General features: G+C 36.2%; 1 protein-coding gene across 2 annotated transcripts in view; it reads left to right on the forward strand.

Moving 5' to 3' along the window:
• Window positions 1-10,365, forward strand: part of pod1 (coronin) — a 30,615-nt gene extending 20,250 nt beyond the window's left edge. For both annotated transcript variants that reach the window (XM_089739516.1, XM_089739517.1), the window contains 2 exons: window positions 910-1,025; window positions 2,034-10,365. In XM_089739516.1, coding sequence (XP_089595642.1) covers window positions 910-1,025; window positions 2,034-2,126 — 209 coding nt within the window. In that variant the 3' untranslated portion in view covers window positions 2,127-10,365. The remainder of the gene's footprint in view (window positions 1-909; window positions 1,026-2,033) is intronic.
• Window positions 10,366-19,471: the final 9,106 nt, after the last annotated feature.

Raw genomic sequence — 19,471 nt, forward strand, 5'->3', positions numbered from 1 at the left:
ATTTTAATTTATATTCTTATGAAGAAAAAAAATGGAGTGAAATGAAATGAAATGAAGATTATTATAATAATTTGAGACATTAATCAACTGGTATGAAATTAATCTGCTGATGATCTTCTCAGTGGGTCGCGTTTCCGATCTGGTGGTAGATTCTGCGAAGCACTGCTCTTGCTAGGGTCAGTGTTAGCAACGCTCCCGGTTTGAGCCTCGCAAGCTCAGCTACAACTTTTCTATTGCTTAGATGGATGGACGAGCTCACGGCCCACCTGGTGTTAAGTAGATATCGGAGTCTATAGACATGGGTTGTATGATCTTACTTTTAACAGTACCACGGCTGCCCCATCCTTGAAACCGAAACGCATTACTGCTTCACGGCAGAAATAGGCAGGGTGGTGGTACCTACCCGCGCGGACTCACAAGACGTCCTACCACCAGTATTCATATAGAGACGATGCATTCAAGAATGCCTTAGTCTGCATTATTATTCATATTGCGTTATAATTGACGGACATATCGTCTTTTCGCATTAAAAGTAGAATTTCCAAAAATATTCGAAATTGAGTTAATATGCGGAATCATTTGGTATCACCAGCATTTATCTCATAAATATTGTCAAAAGAGCGTAGTTTAGTTTTAGTTTTTTTTTTTTTAATTTACCTATATTTTGACTACTATTAACAAAATTAATACATAAATAATTTTATCTTACTTTAAAAGACAGATGTGTAACTGGTCAAAACTACAAAATAAATGTTGCAAAGATGATTAATATTAAAAATATCATATGTTCAACCTTTAAAATACTCTCCTGTAAAATTTAGTAAGTTTTGAGATTATACAGTTTTAATGCTAGAAGACGATATGTAAGAGAAGCCTCCGCGTGTTAGTGAGTGGTTGTGTCGTGTGCAGTGTCGTCGCACGCGGCGTCGTCCCCGGCGCCGGCCGCCAAGCCCCCTCCGCAGAAGCCGAAGCCGGACCTCATCAAGTCCCACCTGCCCACCGACCTCAAGGACAAACAAGAAACCGTGAGTACAAGAACCATAAATCGCTAATTGAAAATATTTTACATTTTCATTTGAGTTAATTTTTATTGCTTACATGGGTGGACGAGCTCACAGCCCACCTGGTGTTAAGTGGTTACTGGAGCCCATAGACATCTACAACGTAAATGCGCCACCCACCTTGAGATATAAGTTCTAAGGTCTCAGGTATAGTTACGACGGCTGCCCCACCCTTCAAACCGAAATGGTGGTACCTATCCGTGGGGACTCACAAGAGGTTGTACCACCAGTAAATTTTGATCCGGTTTAAATGTATGTAATTTTTATTTATTCAAGAATTGCTTAAACTCAAAGGACGGTTGCCCCACCGCCATACCGTATGCTCGGCTGTACAAATAGACAAGATATCTTCCATTGAGCTCCAATAATAGCTCTGCAAATTGCTCAAAGCTTTTCAACCTTTTAATGCCTCGTGGAGGTCGGTTTCTCCCCCTCCTCCATATTAATAGAAATCACTTGGACTTTTTGGCGGGAACGCGAGGAGTGAAGTTGTGTGATTTGTTTTGTCTATTTAGTGTTTCTTCAGGTTTAAATGTGTAATAACGGTGGTTTATTAATTGTTTATTGTCTGTGAAAGTGCATAAATGTGGGAAAATGAAACAAAGCTACTGGAGGTAACTACTCGGGATCCTCCAAAAAGTCCACTGAATAAATCTCAGTAAATGTCCACTATTTTACTGAGATTATATTTCATCCCATATCATCTCATTTCATTTTGTTTCATGCCATGTTTCATATTAATCAACTCCATATTCACTCCATATTATCATTTTTAATAAAATTAATAATATAAATTAAAATAAGACTTGATCTAAAGGTCTTAGTTACCAGGTCATAAAATCCCTTAAAATAGAAATCACTTTGAGAGCCACTGACCTTTACCGATGAATTACTTAGTCGAGCTAAATTCTTTCACTCGACAAAGAGCTAATGTCCCTCATCTCCTTGACTTTAGTTAATTTTTACCGACAGATTATGAAATCTATGAGCGCCAAGGTCGAGGTCAACTTGAAACTAGAACAAGACAACATGGAGGGAGTGGACGAATCCGAGTGGGACCAGTGAATAGCGTTCTGCCAACTAAAGTGCAATCTATATTGTGAACTGACGTAAGATTATTGGAATGATTAATATCAACATATACGTAGGAATAATACGTAGAGAACCCTTAATACCTTTGTATATTAAAAAAAAAAACCACTTAAAAAAAACGACCAGAGAATAACAGGAAAATCGCTTTAACCATTAATAACTGTTTTAGTCTGATTGTCGTCAGATACAAAAAACTCAACAAATTTCAATTATTTATTTATGTTATGTTATTAAGATTTTTTTGTTCAAACAACATTTGTATAATGTATTTTTGCAATGGTCAAATGAGGCCTATATTAACACCAATGTGGGGGTGAAATAGCGATGAAGTACCCTCTGTTTTTGGGTTCCACCCGGTCCTTACCAACTGCTATGGACCAAAGATAGTTGATCTATCTATGTAGATAAGATCTTAGATGTGCAGACTGTACGTTAACCCAGTATATGGAGTCCAGAACCTATGGACTTGTCAGTGTTCATGTCAACGAACTCAGATCGAAATTTTTAAATAAACAGGCAGATAGTTTTTTAATGTTATTTCAAAACAAAAAGAAAATATATAACATAATATGAGTAAATCTTGTGCAGTGATACGGTCGAAGACTTGCCGCAGCAAAATCTACTTTAGGATAATAGGAAAAGAATTCTTATTGGTGTTTGTGGTCTGAAGTAGAGGAGGGGCGGGTAGCGTTTAGTTTGGACAAACGCATTCCCTCGCTTCCTCTCTGGGCGATGAACTTGAACCTTACCAATTTTGCAGAATAGTTGTTACCACACCCTGTATATAATTAACAAAGGGCCGGTTTTGTTATTTCTTAAACTAGTTCTGTGAATTTTCGTGTATCGTTTTTGTAACGCGTCTAAAACATAAGGTCAATAACCTCATCCGTTTTTAATTTGTGTTACATTGCGTTCTATTAAAAGCCTTAATAGATTTTAGTTTTCGACCGTATTCATGTTATTACAAGGGTCAATATACAATAAACCGATAATTGCGGCAAGTATTGTAACTAACTGTACTTGTGTTTAGAAACGACATTGAACTGAAAGAATTTTTAGTCGTTCTTGTGGCGATTTTATAAAAGTTCCCTTAAAAATTGAGGACATGAGTGGATGAAGGGGATATAATATGATTCAATTTGCTTAATTTTGACAAAATGGGCAACAAACTTTTGTTACTTATTTTTGAGATATTACGCGTTGGGACTGTTAGTTTTTTTATTGTTTTAAACGTGAAATTATACTACTTCCATTTTTTTTTAACAATATGGGGATATTATTGTTTGGAATCATTTAAAATTAAAGAACACGTAAAGTACCCATGTATTATAACTTTCATTCAACGTGATAATATTTCTTCTTCGTACATAACTCCATCACATGCAATTTCTAAAAATAGCCTTATACCCAGATTTTTAAGGTCTAATATGGTTTATAGGCACATAACACATTCATTCAATGTAAAAACTCAAAAATCTTAAAAATAATACTTATCCCTTTCATCCACTCACGTCTTCAACTATTTGAGGGTCGCGAGCGAAAGAGACAGCACTAGTCGTGCTTGAGGATCTTAAAATATTAATTTCCATTTCCTTGGATTCTTTAAATCCCAAGAGGCACAGAAAGTTATTTTCTGTTGGAATTTTGTACTGATTCCGGACAAGCGTATTGATTACATTTTAGTATTTCTATTAAAGAACTTAGATAGTAATTATTATTATTATTATATTTGTATTTCTAAATATCGGGAATGTAGTGTCTTACTGAGGTTAATTGAATATTCAATACAGCCTGAATTGAAAAATATACTCAATGAATTTATATTATATCGTTATTATTAAATCACTTTATAACTTTGATAGATTAACATTTTTGACATAAATTAATAATAGTTAAATTATTTTATCGAGTTCTCGTATTAGATAAAATAAAATGATATATAAAATTTGGCGTTATACCTAATTATTTTAAACTGATTAATTGGTATTGCTGATGTCCGTGGGCCGTGTCGTCTCAGTTTCCATTAGTTGGACTACACGTTATATCTATCGAGCTAAAATTGAATCTATGATGTCACTACATGAATACCATAAATTATTATATTAATTATATTGTTCACAATGCAATAATTTTTTTGTAGACAGTAACATTTTTCGTCACCATACATTCATCCTTTTCTAACAGCCGAAGTGTGAGTAGGATGGAACACTACGTCCCCGAAAAGCTTTAGAAATGAAAAAAGTTTTCGTCACTAGTTTATAAAAATACATTGTAAAGCTTATTTAGTGTAAGTTTGTAATGAATTTAAGGCCACCCCGATCTCCACAAAATATACCCAAGCTCTCCGTCAAATAAAGTTTTTTTTGCATAAACTAAAGCGCCCCGTACACAGTGTTTTGTCAAACAAATTTGATCGTCACACTTTAAGTTTTCATAAAACAATGGCTTAAACGATCAAACCAAAGATGAAATAAGTTTGTTAACTTGCGTAGATTCGGTTTTCTCCTCGCCGTAACAAGACGTCATGTCGAGCAATGATTGAGATCTTGTTTGACAAACACCCGCATATACTTCAAACTTTTTTGTCAAACACGTAGACTGTTTGACAAACGTCTCAAAAAAAGCTGCATACTGTCAAATAATTTAACAAACTCGTAAAATTTAACAAACAAATTGATCGTTTACAGGGCGCTTTAGTTACCAAATCACGAATCAAAAACAAATCTAAATCGAATAATAAAACAAATGATTGACAGTTTAATTACAATTCTTATTAAGACTGCAATAATTCAAATTATAAAGACGAAGAAATATAAAATAATATTGATTAAAATTAAGTCAAAAACGCATAGAATAATGCACCATGGTTCTCGATACTATGATCTCATCCAACTAATATTGACTAAACGTAAAATTTGATTAATATAAAATTCTTTTTGATGTCGTCATTGATAAGAGAAGCGGTATTCTAAAAACGGAACATTCTTGCTTTAGCCGCAATGGAATGCGTTTATGTACATTCGCAGTACATTGCGGATGCATACATTTATAAGACTGTATAGGATAGTGCGGGGTACATGAGTATTGTGATTTTGTTTTTTCCTATCTATTCTAGTAACCTCGGAGGGTTATTCTAGATTCACCGAACTAGTAGGTGAGCTCGCGGGGCTCAAACTTGACGTTGTTTCTAACACTGTCCAAGAGCAGTGCTTCGCAGAATCTACCACCGGATCAAGATCCGTCGAGAAACTCAGTGGGCTGTGTCTGTGGGTTTGTGATTAACGCGCATGTGCTTCAAAATGACAATCGAATGCATTTATATATAGCGATTAGGACCGCTTGTTGGGCGCGCACGAATATCCAAAACGTACGTAATGTAATCGTGAAATAATTGGACTTATCTTGCTTAAAAAATATATTCAGATGGTAGGACATCTTGTGAGTCCGCACGGGTAGGTTACCGCGTACCGCCACTGTTTCTGCCGTGAAGCAGTAATGCGGTTTCGGTTCGAAGGGTGTGGCTCCGGTAACCACTTAACACCAGGTGGGCTGTGAGCTCGTCCTCCCATCTAAGCAATAATATAACAAATAAATAACAATATAAATGATAAAATGACACTTAAAACTGGTAATCACTGTTTAGCTAAGCAATACATATGATATTAATTTGTTGGGATCTATAAGATGCTATGTGTCAATATAATACATTACAAGTAACACATTTTTTTATATTTTTTATTGCTTAGATGAGTGGACGAGCTCACAGCCCACCTGGTGTTAAGTGGTTACTGGAGCCCATAGACATCTACGACGTAAATGCGCCACCCACCTTGAGATATAAGTTCTAAGGTCTCAGTATAGTTACAACGGCTACCCCACCCTTCAAACCGAAACGCATTACTGCTTCACGGCAGAAATAGGCGGGGTGGTGGTACCTACCCGTGCGGACTCACAAGAGGTCCTGCCACCAGTAATCAAACTAAATAAATCAAACTAAATGCAATACAATAAATCAAACTAAATGCAAACGCAAGTACGGGTACTGAATACTTTGCAATCCAGAAACAAGATTCATTGTGTTAGTGAGTCTTTTGAAAGTTGCTACCTACCGAGAAGGTCACATGAGACTAACCCCGCTTATTATAATTTGCGTTCCATTGCGTTTTAGGAAAACCCCGTGCATAAATAAAAAAATGATCTCTATTTTATGCTTTATCGGTAATATGACTGTAAGTGAGGGTGACTTGAAAAATAATCAGCCTTCGCGTAGCGTTTGTCTCATTTTAATGTCAAAAATTTAATAAAGTTATGCTCAATATAATGAAGCTAATAATACTACAACTACCCTCTTTTCGTGTAACCCGTGTAATTAATTTATATAAATGATTAAAATAGAGAATTTTGCTAAGAAATTTTACAATCTATACAAATAAATAAAATTGGAGTGTCTGTTTGTAATATAAAATAACCACAACATTTTTTTTTATTTTGTCTGTCTGTCTGTTTGTTTCGGCTAATCTCTGGATCGGCTGGACCGATTTTGACGGGACTTTCACTGATATGTAGCTGATGATATAAAGAGTAACTTAGGCTACTTTTTTAAAACTAGCTTCGCCCCGCGGCGTCACCCGCGGTACGACAATAGAGTACCATCGCGGGACTCGGCTAGTTCTGTAAATAAAATGCATTGTTTTTTCGAGGATAGGTTTACATGAATAATACGCGTTTAGTGATCGCTAGTTGCCATACAACATCACGTTTTTGCTCAAACCGCCAAAGAATACATGTGAAATTATAAAGTATATAACACATATATTATATAACACGAAATTTTATTTACATTTCTGTTTTACAATTTTTAATGACTGTAGTTATTATTTTTATGACGCAACGCGAGAGACGACCAATGGGAATGTGGTGGACAAATGAATTCAGTATGGGAATGATGAAATTGGTATAAAAATAACTCATAATATGTATGAGATATGTATATCAAAAATGAAAAATAATTTCAATCCGATTGTATTGAACGAAATTATAGAAAGGGATGAAATATGTTTATCAGGTCACTGGTATAATAAGAAATAAACTTAGAATTTAATATTTTGGGGTGGGATTTATTAATCTGCCAGTACATATGCTATGTAATATAACTACATATCTATTCTGTATACTGCTCTTATGTATTTATAAAGAATGTTATTACTTTTGACTGATTGTTTATTTTAAAAAAAATATGTGTACCAAGGGGTTTTTTTTTCAAGTAAAAAAAGTTAAATTTACGACAAACATTGTCAAATTTGTACTGAAATTACAACTCAAATAACATTTTTTTAATTTTACTATTCGTTTAATTATGACTTTGAAATGAATTTTCTTAGCCTTGTTAGAAAAACTTAGATTTTTTTAAATTGTAACTTTTGTGATGCATTTATTGAAACTCTTAAAAATGACCCGTGTATAAAAAAACATTTAAAAATATGTTAATAAATTTTGGTTGAATAAAATGTTTCAATCGATATTAATATAATTTAATAAAATATATATAAATTGCGGAATATATTGTGTAAAATATACCATAAAAGGTATCGTTGAATCTTTCTGTATTAAATAGAAAAAAAAAACTATTTAAAAATTAGAAGGAGGCGTTTTATCATACTGTAGTTTTCACTAACAGCGACATGGACCTTAATGCTAATTACTTATAATTACTTTAGTCTATTAAAAGCAATGAAATTACAATGATAAAACAGTAATAGATAATTTGCGTGGAAAAAACTAAACAGGTAAAACAAAGGTGTGTTAAAATGAAAACAGAGAACCCATACGGCCGATTAGCCACATGTGACGTCATGCCTTATTGTTGTTTACCTTGACCTCAACGCCCGAGAATAATATTAGAATTATAAAATTTCAATTGGTATTTTAAAATATGTCATTAATATTTCAGAAAAAATAGTTAATTGGGTGATCTTTTTCATTATACATAATAATGTGTCTTAGCATCGCCTTTGAAGTTTTTCTTAATTTTTGCTTAGACGAATAACAGGCTTTCGGAACAGGTCAAAATAATTTAAAACATTTACTAATTTGACCGAAGCTGGTTTGATTTAAATTTTCATAATTTCAGAAATTTATTTGTTAATAAAAAAATAATTGTTGATAAAATAGTAGAGTTGTTCAAAGAATTTATTTAGTCGAAGTTATTCATTCTTTTAACTTGTGTAAATAAAGTCAAGTTATTTGCAACCCTTGCTCTTTTGAGTGAGAGTTCTGTCTCCGTGGGATCGGATATTTGGGTGGAAAAGTCACTGAGGAGTTGCTTACGGCTCAACTGAGAGATACCAACATTTTGAGGGGCGTTGATTAAATTTTCTATACAAAAAAAATACTCAACGTATGAGACTTTATCAGACGATTGAACAGAATATAATTGTTTCATTTTATTCACTAGTCATGGTTTGAAAATATTCGCTTCGTATAATTATTTATAGCGTTCTTATATTTTTTTGTAAACGCACCGAAATCTTTAAGTGTGTTTGTGTTTAATTTATAATAAATTTAATGCATTTTTTTTAAAGCCTGATTAGATTACATTTTCGTAATTCATTTGTCGGCAGTGTAAGAAATTGAATATGCGTCTTGGCTTTTTGCCTTAACAGCAATACAGGCATCGGTTAATTTGTTTGTATAATTAATTTCAAAAGAGATTACGTCAGATAAATTCTGACCCATCGAATGTTTTTGGTCTCTTTTTAACCTTTAAAACATGCCGACATGATCTGCACATATCTTACAAATACCACTTATACACGATGCTACATTAAATTATGTGGTAGACAAGGTTTGATTGCAAATGGCACATAATCTAAAAAGTAATTAATATTATGAAAAAAAACTTGATGTTTTGAAGAAAGACGAAAGAGATTTTCAATGAATTTTTGCACAAATAGCATCTGGTTGTTTTAAAAAAAAACATTGTACCGCATAACGTTGTGTAGTGACAATAATGAATTTGAAATTAAAACGATACCTTCCAGAATGCTTCAAGATTTTTGCTTCAAGATGAAAATATATATGTGTGCCAATTTAATTTCTAAATGAAAGAATGTAGATTTACATTGGCCTAGTCACTTTGCCGATCTTTTTCTTTTGAAGACTTAAAAATAAATTTACCAGTTTAGAATGATTATGTGTATGGAGTTTGGGGACGATTGGAAGGTTCGGTCCTAGCAACGTCACTATAGTCGGATTTTTTATTAGACGAAGTAAACTGACGTTTACTGTGTTGTCAGTTTTTGATGAAATAAAAATAGTGTTGTGACAAAGTGAACGATTGAAAAAACTCCTGAATTAATGAAATTGCCTCGATTGTCTAGTGAATAGTTAGTGTGCCGAACTGCCGATATCGGGCACGGGGTTCGAATTTTAGCCGTGTTTTGTACATACCAACGAGTTTTCGACGAAACATTATGTTCCTATGGTATCTACCTGTACTAAATACCGAGTGTTTTAAACATTAAGAAAAACATTGCGAGGAAGTTTGTAAGACTGTCCTATTTCCAATGCATCATATAGTTGAAACTATAGATGTATAAAATATAACAATTATAGGTACATAGGTAATGAAAATAAAAAAAACTGATTGTAGTTACATACTACTAGTAACATATTATTATATTGGATCACTTTAATACAATTTTATTGTAAAATATAAATAATATTCTTTTATAGTTTGAAATTAATGATTAACTCTTCACACTCATTGTTCATTTATGTGATTGAACGAGAACTGAACGCATCACTATTACTTTAAATATAGCAACATTATTTCACAAAGTGACATTAGCTACTGTCAGCTGGCTTCGTCTAATTAAAAATCCGACTATAGGGCCCAGTGTGACTGCATGTGTTTAGTCATAGGCGAAGTTTTTTTCTAAATTAAAATAGTAATGATGTAGCGATTAATATTTACAAATAGAAATGTATGGAAACGTTTCTACGTATTTAACTGGTAAATTTATTTTTGTTATATATGTATTTTTTTTCTCACCCCTAATGTAATATATCGAATGATATGTGTGAGTGCGTGTAATCTTTGTGTATTTTTTTTTAATTAGTGTAAACCTACAGATATTCTAGTTTTAAGGCTCAATATTTGGAGACATTTTAATTATTTTGCATTTTTTTATTAAACTCTTGCTGAATATAAGTGCTGTTTTATTGACGTTCTGCTGTGCTGCTGCTGACGTTTTTCTCCTTAAGTGAACAATTTGTGAGTCACTATTCGGATCAGTCATTACTTGTGACACTTGTTTATGGTGACCGGATTCCACCTTGCCAAAGTTGCAGTTTTGTTGAGATTCATATATCGTCGTCAAACCAAAATCTGTTATATGCACTTTTTGATTTTTTTTACTTTTTAACCTTTTCGTATAGTTCACAGCCCTATTTATCTACCGTACAAAAGAAACTGTTATGTGTCTATAGCTTTAATCCCACCCCTTCTGGCTGAGCCTTTGCTCGCCCACCTGTCCTGGTGAAACTGGAAAGGCCTCCGGGCTACCATAATCCTTCAATCATAAAAAAAAGCTTTAATATTTATCTATAGCTTTCATTTGATATAGTTCTTAAAAATTAACCTTCAGATAAAATTTTATACGAAAATGTTTTTACTCGTTAATTCAAAATAGAGTTTTTGCACATAGCAGATTTTGGTTTGACAGCGACGATATGCTTTTCCAAATGCCAGGCATTGTCCCGCTGGGTGGGCGGCGTTCTTAGCGTGAACCACGTGTTAGGATGAGTTCACACAGATCGGCTCCGAGAGGAGAGGAGATTTTTTATCACGTTGGAAACAGTTTTGAGTAATTGTAGTAAAGTTTAATTTTGTATGTGCACTTTTTTTTGTCATTACGAATGCTTGAACGCGCTGCGTGTTAAGTAATAAGAGGAGCTGACCGGCTCCGGTTGCGTGCGCGCCGCGTCTATTAGAAATAGTTGGCGGCTCCACTCTGGTCAATTCCAAACGTATACAATCCGGTCTGTGTGAAAAGAAGAAAGCGGGCGGATGCTCTTCGAGCCGGTCTAGTTGAACGCACCCTTAACTGCGGTAATGGTCTGATAGGTTCTGTCTCGGACGTTCGGACATTAGTCGAGGGAGCGGGAGTCATTTAGTGGGTGGCTTCTAACAACATGGCCGTCTCACATACACAGCGTAACGTCCCGGCGATCTCGTAAGAGTCCCTGGTCCGAAAACAAAAAAAAAACATTCCTTTTTAGTAAATAAACAAATAGACACATCATCTGTGTGCTTAGCACATGCTGTGTGCGTTTTTTAACGTTCCGATAGCGTAAAAGTTGAGCCCGTGGGCGAATACCTGTATGTATTTGACCAGACCTGAATTTTGTAGGTACATTGAGACCCCTATACCTACCATGCATGAGGTGGGGACTCACTAAGCTCAAAGTGGTCGATGAGCCGAGCGCTCAGGTAGGACAGGTATGTATCGATTTTGACGGATTTTAAATCCATTTGGCCACGTCTGCCTGACTGGTCAGCCAGAGATACTGTTATATATACACGTACCTGCTTAGTATATATTTATTAATACTAGAGGTCCCGCAGTAGTCGAAATTCGACTATAATTAATTGGAATTGTAAGTTTGTACACTATTATGATTGTATTTTATACTTTTATATTCACAAATTTCGCCAAGACCATACTATAAAAAATATTAATAAAGACAAACAATATATGTATGTATAATCTATTCTCAATTTGACAACAGACGTCAAGAACAAAAGTTTGACAATAAATAGTATGCATGCGTGTGTGCGTCAAATACATGGTATGTAGTGTGTGTAACGTTTTCTTTATTGATTTAATGTATCTTTTATGCATTATTTTAAAAAATATTAGCATTGTGCACTTCTTCTCTATATTCTCTATAAGTGTGGAAAATTTCATACTCCTCCGTCCGCGCAATTTTCGTAAAAAGGGATACAAAGTTTTTGCTTCACGTATTAATATATAGGTATTGTTACGAGTTGACGATATTGATTGATTACGATATTGTTACGAAAAAAGTTTTACGGTAGGCACATATTTGTTGGAATAAATTAGGTACTTCTTCGAATTCGGGGAATTCCAAGTAAGACGTAATTATGTTTGAATTATTTCGACTTACAGAGTCAACTCGTAACAATATATTAATAAATATATACTAAGTACGTGTATATGTAGCAGTATCTTTGGCTGGACTGTAATTCATGTAATATAATAGACCAGATCACACTCACACAATTATATCAGGCTGTCAGCGCAAAAGTGGCCTAACCCACAATTTTTCATATTCGTGCTTATAAACTGCGATTTATTTAAAACAAATTTTGATCGTTTCTAAAACATTATTTTCGCGCGTATTGTTTTTACCTATGAAGCACTGTAAAAGTAAATTCAAACCTCATTATCTATGGTAAGCTTTGGCCACTTTTGCGCTGACGGCCTCATATGATTATTGGCGTTAGACGTCTTATCAGTTAGACCACGAGGATATTAATAGTACAGACACGTGACATTTCACAAAAGTTCCCTGTCCCTGACATTCAATCAAGCGCTAATAAATGAAACGCAATAGTTCCGCGTCTTCATCAACTCAATTGTACAGAGACGGACTTAATTACGTTTTTAATTGTTTCTTTTTGATTTTTAATACCGCATATAGATAAATCGCAGAATACTTTGAGATATGAGGTTTTTTAAATGATTGATTGAAGGAAATTGGTGGCCCTGAGGCCCGGTCACCGTTCTCGTCGAACCCGTCGCTAGCGACGAAGGGTTCGACGAGTAAATTAACCCTCAGACACAGCCCACTGAGTTTCTCGCCGGATCTTCTCAGTAGGTCGCGTTTCCAATCCGGTGGTAGATTCTGCGAAGCACGGCTCTTGCTAGGGTTCGTGTTAGCAACTTCGTCAGGTTTGAGCCCCGTGAGTTCACCTACTAGTTAAGGTTCCGCTGATATAGCTTCTCAAGGCTATCAGCTTAGGTAGGAAACAAAAAAAAAGGCCCTGAGGCCTTTCCAGTTTAACCAGGACAGAAGTCGTCGTGGCCTAAACGATAAGACGTTCGGTGCATTCGTATCTAGTGATGCAACGGTGTTCGAATCCCCCAGGCGGGTACCAATTTTTCTAATGAAATACGTACTTAACAAATGTTCACGATTGACTTCCACGGACAAGGAATAACATCATGTAATAAAAATCAACCCCGCAAAATTATAATTTGCGTAATTGCTGGTGGTAGGACCTCTTGTGAGTTCGCACGGGTAAGTACCACCACCCTGCCTATTTCTCCCGTGAAGCAGTAATGCGTTTCGGCTTGAAGGGTGGGGAAGCCGTTGTAACTATACTGAGAACTTTTTTTTTTTTTTTTTTTTTTTAACGCTGGGGAATCCATTTAAACTATACTGAGACCTTAGAACTTACTCAAGGTGGGTGGCGCATTTACTTTGTATATGTCTATGGGCTTCGGTAACCACTTAACACCAGGTGGGCTGTGAGCTCGTCCACCCATCTAAGCAATAAAAAAAAACCTATCTTTGAATTTAAATTCGAAAATTTCATGATCCTGAGTAATGACAAAGATAGGATATATTCTTCAACTAATAAATAGGCCGGCAATCATCTAGCACTCTATGCCTGGCCCCTTTAAATAGCTTTCATTTATCAGAATAAAGTTTCAGACACGTACCAGCAATACGTATTGCTGTTATAATAAGCTGTGTTGATAAATGTTTCACGCTAACACCGAATTTTTACTATACAAGATATCACCGAGTTAGTTTTCTATGATTTATCAAAAACAATATGACTGTTGTAAAGAAATGTGATCGCGTATTTGTCTCGAACTGTCTTATATTTTCCTATATAAAAAAATAAATACATAGGGGGAATAAATCACCGACGGTCATCCAGCCTCAATTTAGGATTCCCTGTGTTTGGCTACCAGATACTGATTGATAAATACTTAAATAATAATTATGTACATAATAATAAAAATAAATGTAATAATAATTAAATATTAAATATTAATTAATAAATACTTAAATAAGTTTAAACAAATATTTTGTAAGAGTTTATTGAATACTTTTTTTATTTTATTGCCCGAGCAGGCAGATGAGCATACGGCCCACCTGATGGTAAGTGGTTACCGTCGCCCATGGACGTCAGCAAAGCCAGGGGCAAAGCCAAGCCGCTGCTTATCGCTAAAACAATCAGACAAAGAACAAAAAAACCTGTTCATCACATAATGTTTCCCCGATGTGGGAATCGAACCCACGACCCTCGGCACAACGAATAATGTTATTTCTTCTTATTTCTTCAGTCAGGGGCGCTAATTACTGCACCACCGGGTCAGTATATGGAAGTGATATTGGAAAGATCTTTTAGATACCTCAAGCACCGGTCACCGTCCTCGCCGAACCCGTCGCTTGCGATGAAGGGCTCGACGAGTAAATTAACCCATAGACACAGCCCACACAGTTTTTCGCCGGATCTTCTCAGTGGGTCGCGTTTCCGATTCGGCGGTAGATTCTGCGAAGCACTGCTCTTGCTAGGCCACTGTTACCAACAATCCCGGTTTGAGTCCCGTGAGCTCACTCACCTACTCGCCCGGTTACGCTGACATAGCCTCTCAAGGCTATCAGCTTAGGTAGGAAAAAAAGGAAAGATCTGACAGCGAGTGGATGTTTTTAACAGACTTTGTCAAATACTGTTTGAAAATGGTACATTTAAGATTTTATTTAATTTGCTAGTGCGATTCAGGTTTTGCAAATTTCCTCTGTTTTGTGATAGTCAATGTTGGATATATATATAATAAATATCAATGCGATCCAAACTTTGATGTGTCAAGGTGGATTTGTGGAAGACACCAGGTAGGCTGTGAGGTCGTTTGCTTAACACCTTGGCTGCGGCTTGTAAAATAACAAAAGTTCATCTGGTGCGGCGGCGGGTCGAAATGCCAACGTTATTTCCACCAGTGCGTGGCAGGTCTTTCTCGACGCACCAGCACTAGGATAGATTAAAATGCTATAGCTTTGCGAAAACATACTGCTAACAATTTATAGTATATTTATTATTTTTATTTTATTTATTTATTTATGTACACACAAAAAAGAAAACATAGTACAGAGTAATAAGAAAATTATGTACAAAGGCACTGTTTATTTCTTTAAGAAATCTCTTCCAGCAGACCTGCGAGAGGATTATGAGGATAATAATTAAAAGTGATGAGTGTGTGTGTAGAGCAGCTAAAATAACAAATACAACATGAGAATTATAGTAATGCACATACACATAGCAAATATTGTTAAACTTGAATACAAAATATTAGTAGTAGTGTATAGTATATATTGTTGCGGTGTCAAACTCTTACAAACACCTGAAATAATCGATCCGCACCAGCTAAAAGTACTGCGGCGGTCCAATATGTGCCGGTTGCGCAGTTAAGATGTTAAATCTAAAATAATGCTTTTCCAGGCATATTCGTGTCGTGAGATTTTGTTTGTGCTTCAAAACTGCGGACAGGTATCCGTTTTTTCACGTAAATACAAATCCAAGTACTCGACGACAATACGGGTCTACGTCGCAGCTAATTCAAATAGTTCACACACTTTTAATCACAAAGCTATATTTGAGTTTAAATCGATTCTCTTAAAAAAAAGAGTTCTCCGAAAAACCGTTTAATTTATTAATCCATTTAAAGAAAGAAAAGTACTTAGCTTTCTGGCGACCGTGATCTGTCATAACAAAAATAGTCCGCGGGGAAGGATCGCGATGAAAAATGCAAAAAAGAACTTCGGAACAGGGCGAACGCGTCAAAAGAGAGTTTAAATAGCTTACCAAGAGAGGCGACGCCGCTCTCGGCTATGAAATGTGGCTACAAAAAACGTGACCCATAAAATACAAAGGTGTTGTTTGAGTCTATTTCATGGCGTCACTAGGCACTTCGCTGGTGGTAGGTACCACCACCCTGCCTATTCCCGCTGTGAAACAGTAATGCGTTTCGGTTTGAAAGACGGGGCAGCTGTTGTAACTATACTGAGACCTTAGAACTTATATCTCAAGGTGGGTAGCGCATTTACCTTGTAGATGTCTATGGGCTCCGGTAACCACTTAACACCGTGGCCGGGCCGTGAGCTCGTCCCCCATCTAAGCAATAAAAAAGGCTAAGGTTTCTCCGACAAGGTTTCTTTACTGACATTTTTGCTGCGAAGGTAACGTTAGTTCGGATAAGCAATGCCATTGAGACTTCGATCTGTTATGTCGTGGTGGATAGCGTCCTTCACGTTGTGACACCGGGTACAACCTGATACCAGCTAGACTAACAGCCAGTATAAAAAGGACGCATTAAAAAGAAGATAGAAGACACGAACACCACTAAGAGTAGATGGTTCTATCGCTGGCAAGATAAGGGCAGATCGGGCTCGGAATTCTTAGCTGGAAAACTTGAGGGAATGTTTACGTAGCAATATTTCGGCTGCCCTGCCATTTGTTCCTACTGTTGACATTGTTGTCGGTACAGTTTAGACGATGCGAAATATAAATCATTGTTTGGGCCGTATGTCACTTCTTCGGAGCGACCATTCGCGCGATCCTGTGTAGAACGTGGGGCCTTAAAAAAGAAACCTTTATCATTTATCAAGGGGGACGTGAATGTCGAAAGGGGCACATTTCAAAATGTTTTGTTGTAGTTAATCTTCTAAATGTCCCATCGACCAAGCGACCGCCGGCTTAGTGAGCACACTTTGAAACCGGAATCCGTAAGCATCGTGTTCTCTTCAAACAAGATATTGAGATTAAAATCGCGGCTAATTTAATTGAATTGCATTCGCGCTGCCGTAATCCGCTAAATGTTTTTGTTTTCATAATTTCGGCTTAATATTTAAGGGTGTCTGTGTAAAGTACGGCGCCGGAGAAATTACGCGGGAACGCTGACAGGCGCTGTTTGTCCGTTGCCGTTGTTTAATCATTTGAAATATTACAAACGCAGACGAAATTAATTTAATAAGACCTTTTTAATTAATTAACGCAAATCTTAAATGCTAAGAAATTATATTTATTTCAACTTAAACGCTATCATAAGATATGTCATGCAACATATTTTAATGTGTAATATCTATAGTAGCACGTAAAACCGATTAATTTCTTGCGTGGCCACGTATGACGTATGCCGTGGCGACGCATTGCCGCGCTATTTGATAGTACATTAAACAGTCTACATGTAGTAGTGTGCACGGTGTGGCGAAGCGTCGTCATGCGCATGCGACTGTTTCTTAATATTAATATTTTATTTTTCATTATACCACATGAAGTTTCCTGTCGTAAACTATCTCTTTTATTCATCTTTACCTGTACAAAATAATATTAATATTTCACGCCTGCTAGCCTCCCCACGATGGCTATTTTTTTATATTTATCAGAACATCAGTAGTGCCGAGTCAGCCCACAGGGCTTTCATACTTTACGAAGTACGTTTAGGCAAGCAAAATGTTAAACTTTTGAACATAATTAATTACTAACCGAAATTGCTAATTAAGTCTTCAGCTTATTTTGTAAAGGTCATGCAAGAATTTTCATTAAACAAATTTAATTCGTTTTTCCCCAAAGACAAGCACAGTTTTATCGCATATACGTGTGTAAGCTCACGACCTATCTAGTGTTAAGTGGAGCTCATAGACATCACAACGAGAATTCCGCCACACAGCTTGAGCGACAAGATATCTTAGTTTCAATCGTATAGTATAACTGTTGGCCCAGTCTGATCAAATCAGTGTGTTTAGTGAGAGTTTTTTAACGTTCTCGATAGCGTAAAAGTTAACTCAAATTTGTATGCAGTTGGAAAAGCGCCCCTAGCGGCAAACGTAGGCAAACGTTCCGACTCCATACAAAAATTTGAGTTAACTTTTACGCTATCGAGAGCGTTAAAAACCTCGCACTAAGCATACAAAACGCATGGTTGTTTTGCGGAAGATGTAGGTTTATGGTATTTACCCGTTTGGGCTCACGAGACGCCGTACTAAGTAAAAGCATCTGTATTCAAAACACTTAACCTTTTTCTGTTTAACAAAGCAGGTAAAATAGAATTTTAGGTTATTGCCGGTTGAATAGTTGGTACGCACGGGTAGTTACGATTCGGCCTATTTTTAGCGCAAAGCCGGTTAATACCGGTTTTAACAGAGCAACGATCAATACAATATAACTCATAACAAACTTTCATTCGTATTCTGCATTAAATTGAGTATTTCAATAAGACTGATCACGTCACGTATAAATAACGATCCTATTGAACATTGTACGTGACACATAAAACTGTACTATTTATATTTGTTATTGCACGATATGTTATTTATATTGCTTTGTGTCTCCCTGATCATCGACCGTGGCGCGGTTTGGTCGCGCGAGCACCGCGTGAACTGGACTTGAACGTGGACAATAAAAAAAAAAAAATCGTAATGCACATAAAACTAAAATATTAGAGAAGCCATTCGAAATTGCCTGCGTAGACTTTTGAATATTAACCCGAATGATTGAGTTCGTGGTATCGATTGTTTAAATCGATTTGTGATTGGAATAGGTAGACTGAAGCGTTTTTTTTATTGCCCTTGCAGGCAGACGAGTATACGGCCCATCTAATAGTGAATGGTTCACGTCGCCCATGGACTTCAGCAATGCCAGGGGCAGAGCCAAGCCGCTGCCTACCGTTAAATTGTCTACAGTGATTCGCATGGTTTCCTAGTACAGTTCATCCAATTATTTGAGGGCAGGAATTAGATGTGGTGGTATCTATCCGTGTGGGCTTACAATATGTCCCTCCAGTAAATGTCAGTGGGCAATTTCAGTGTGCTGGTATAATGCTCAGAGAACGCTGATACTTATTCTCCGGTGAATCTTTTAATTGCCCTTCACAGTATCTATGGGAAGAGATGCTGTCCTAAGCTAACCCTGAGAGTATTACGCTGTCTAGAGCCGTCATCTTCATATGACAGTGTGAACTGACTTCATTGCAATTGTTTGTCATATATCCACATCATATAACCATTAGGGACAGGTGGTTACAGTCGATTACCTAAATCTTGGACTGACCTTATCAAGACTACGACACTAAATGCTTTAGAGGACCAGATATGCTGAAGGCCACAACAAGGTGAGGCGAATCGCGGTTTTGCCGATGAAAATACCGCGTCATCAACCCTGACCATTCTGTCAAGAGTGAACGGTTATGAAGGAAAGAGATTCGTTGATTACTATCAAACTC

The sequence above is a fragment of the Bombyx mandarina genome, chromosome A1 (genome assembly GCF_030267445.1).
Source record: "Bombyx mandarina strain Sakado chromosome A1, ASM3026744v2".
Lineage (NCBI taxonomy): Eukaryota > Metazoa > Arthropoda > Insecta > Lepidoptera > Bombycidae > Bombyx > Bombyx mandarina.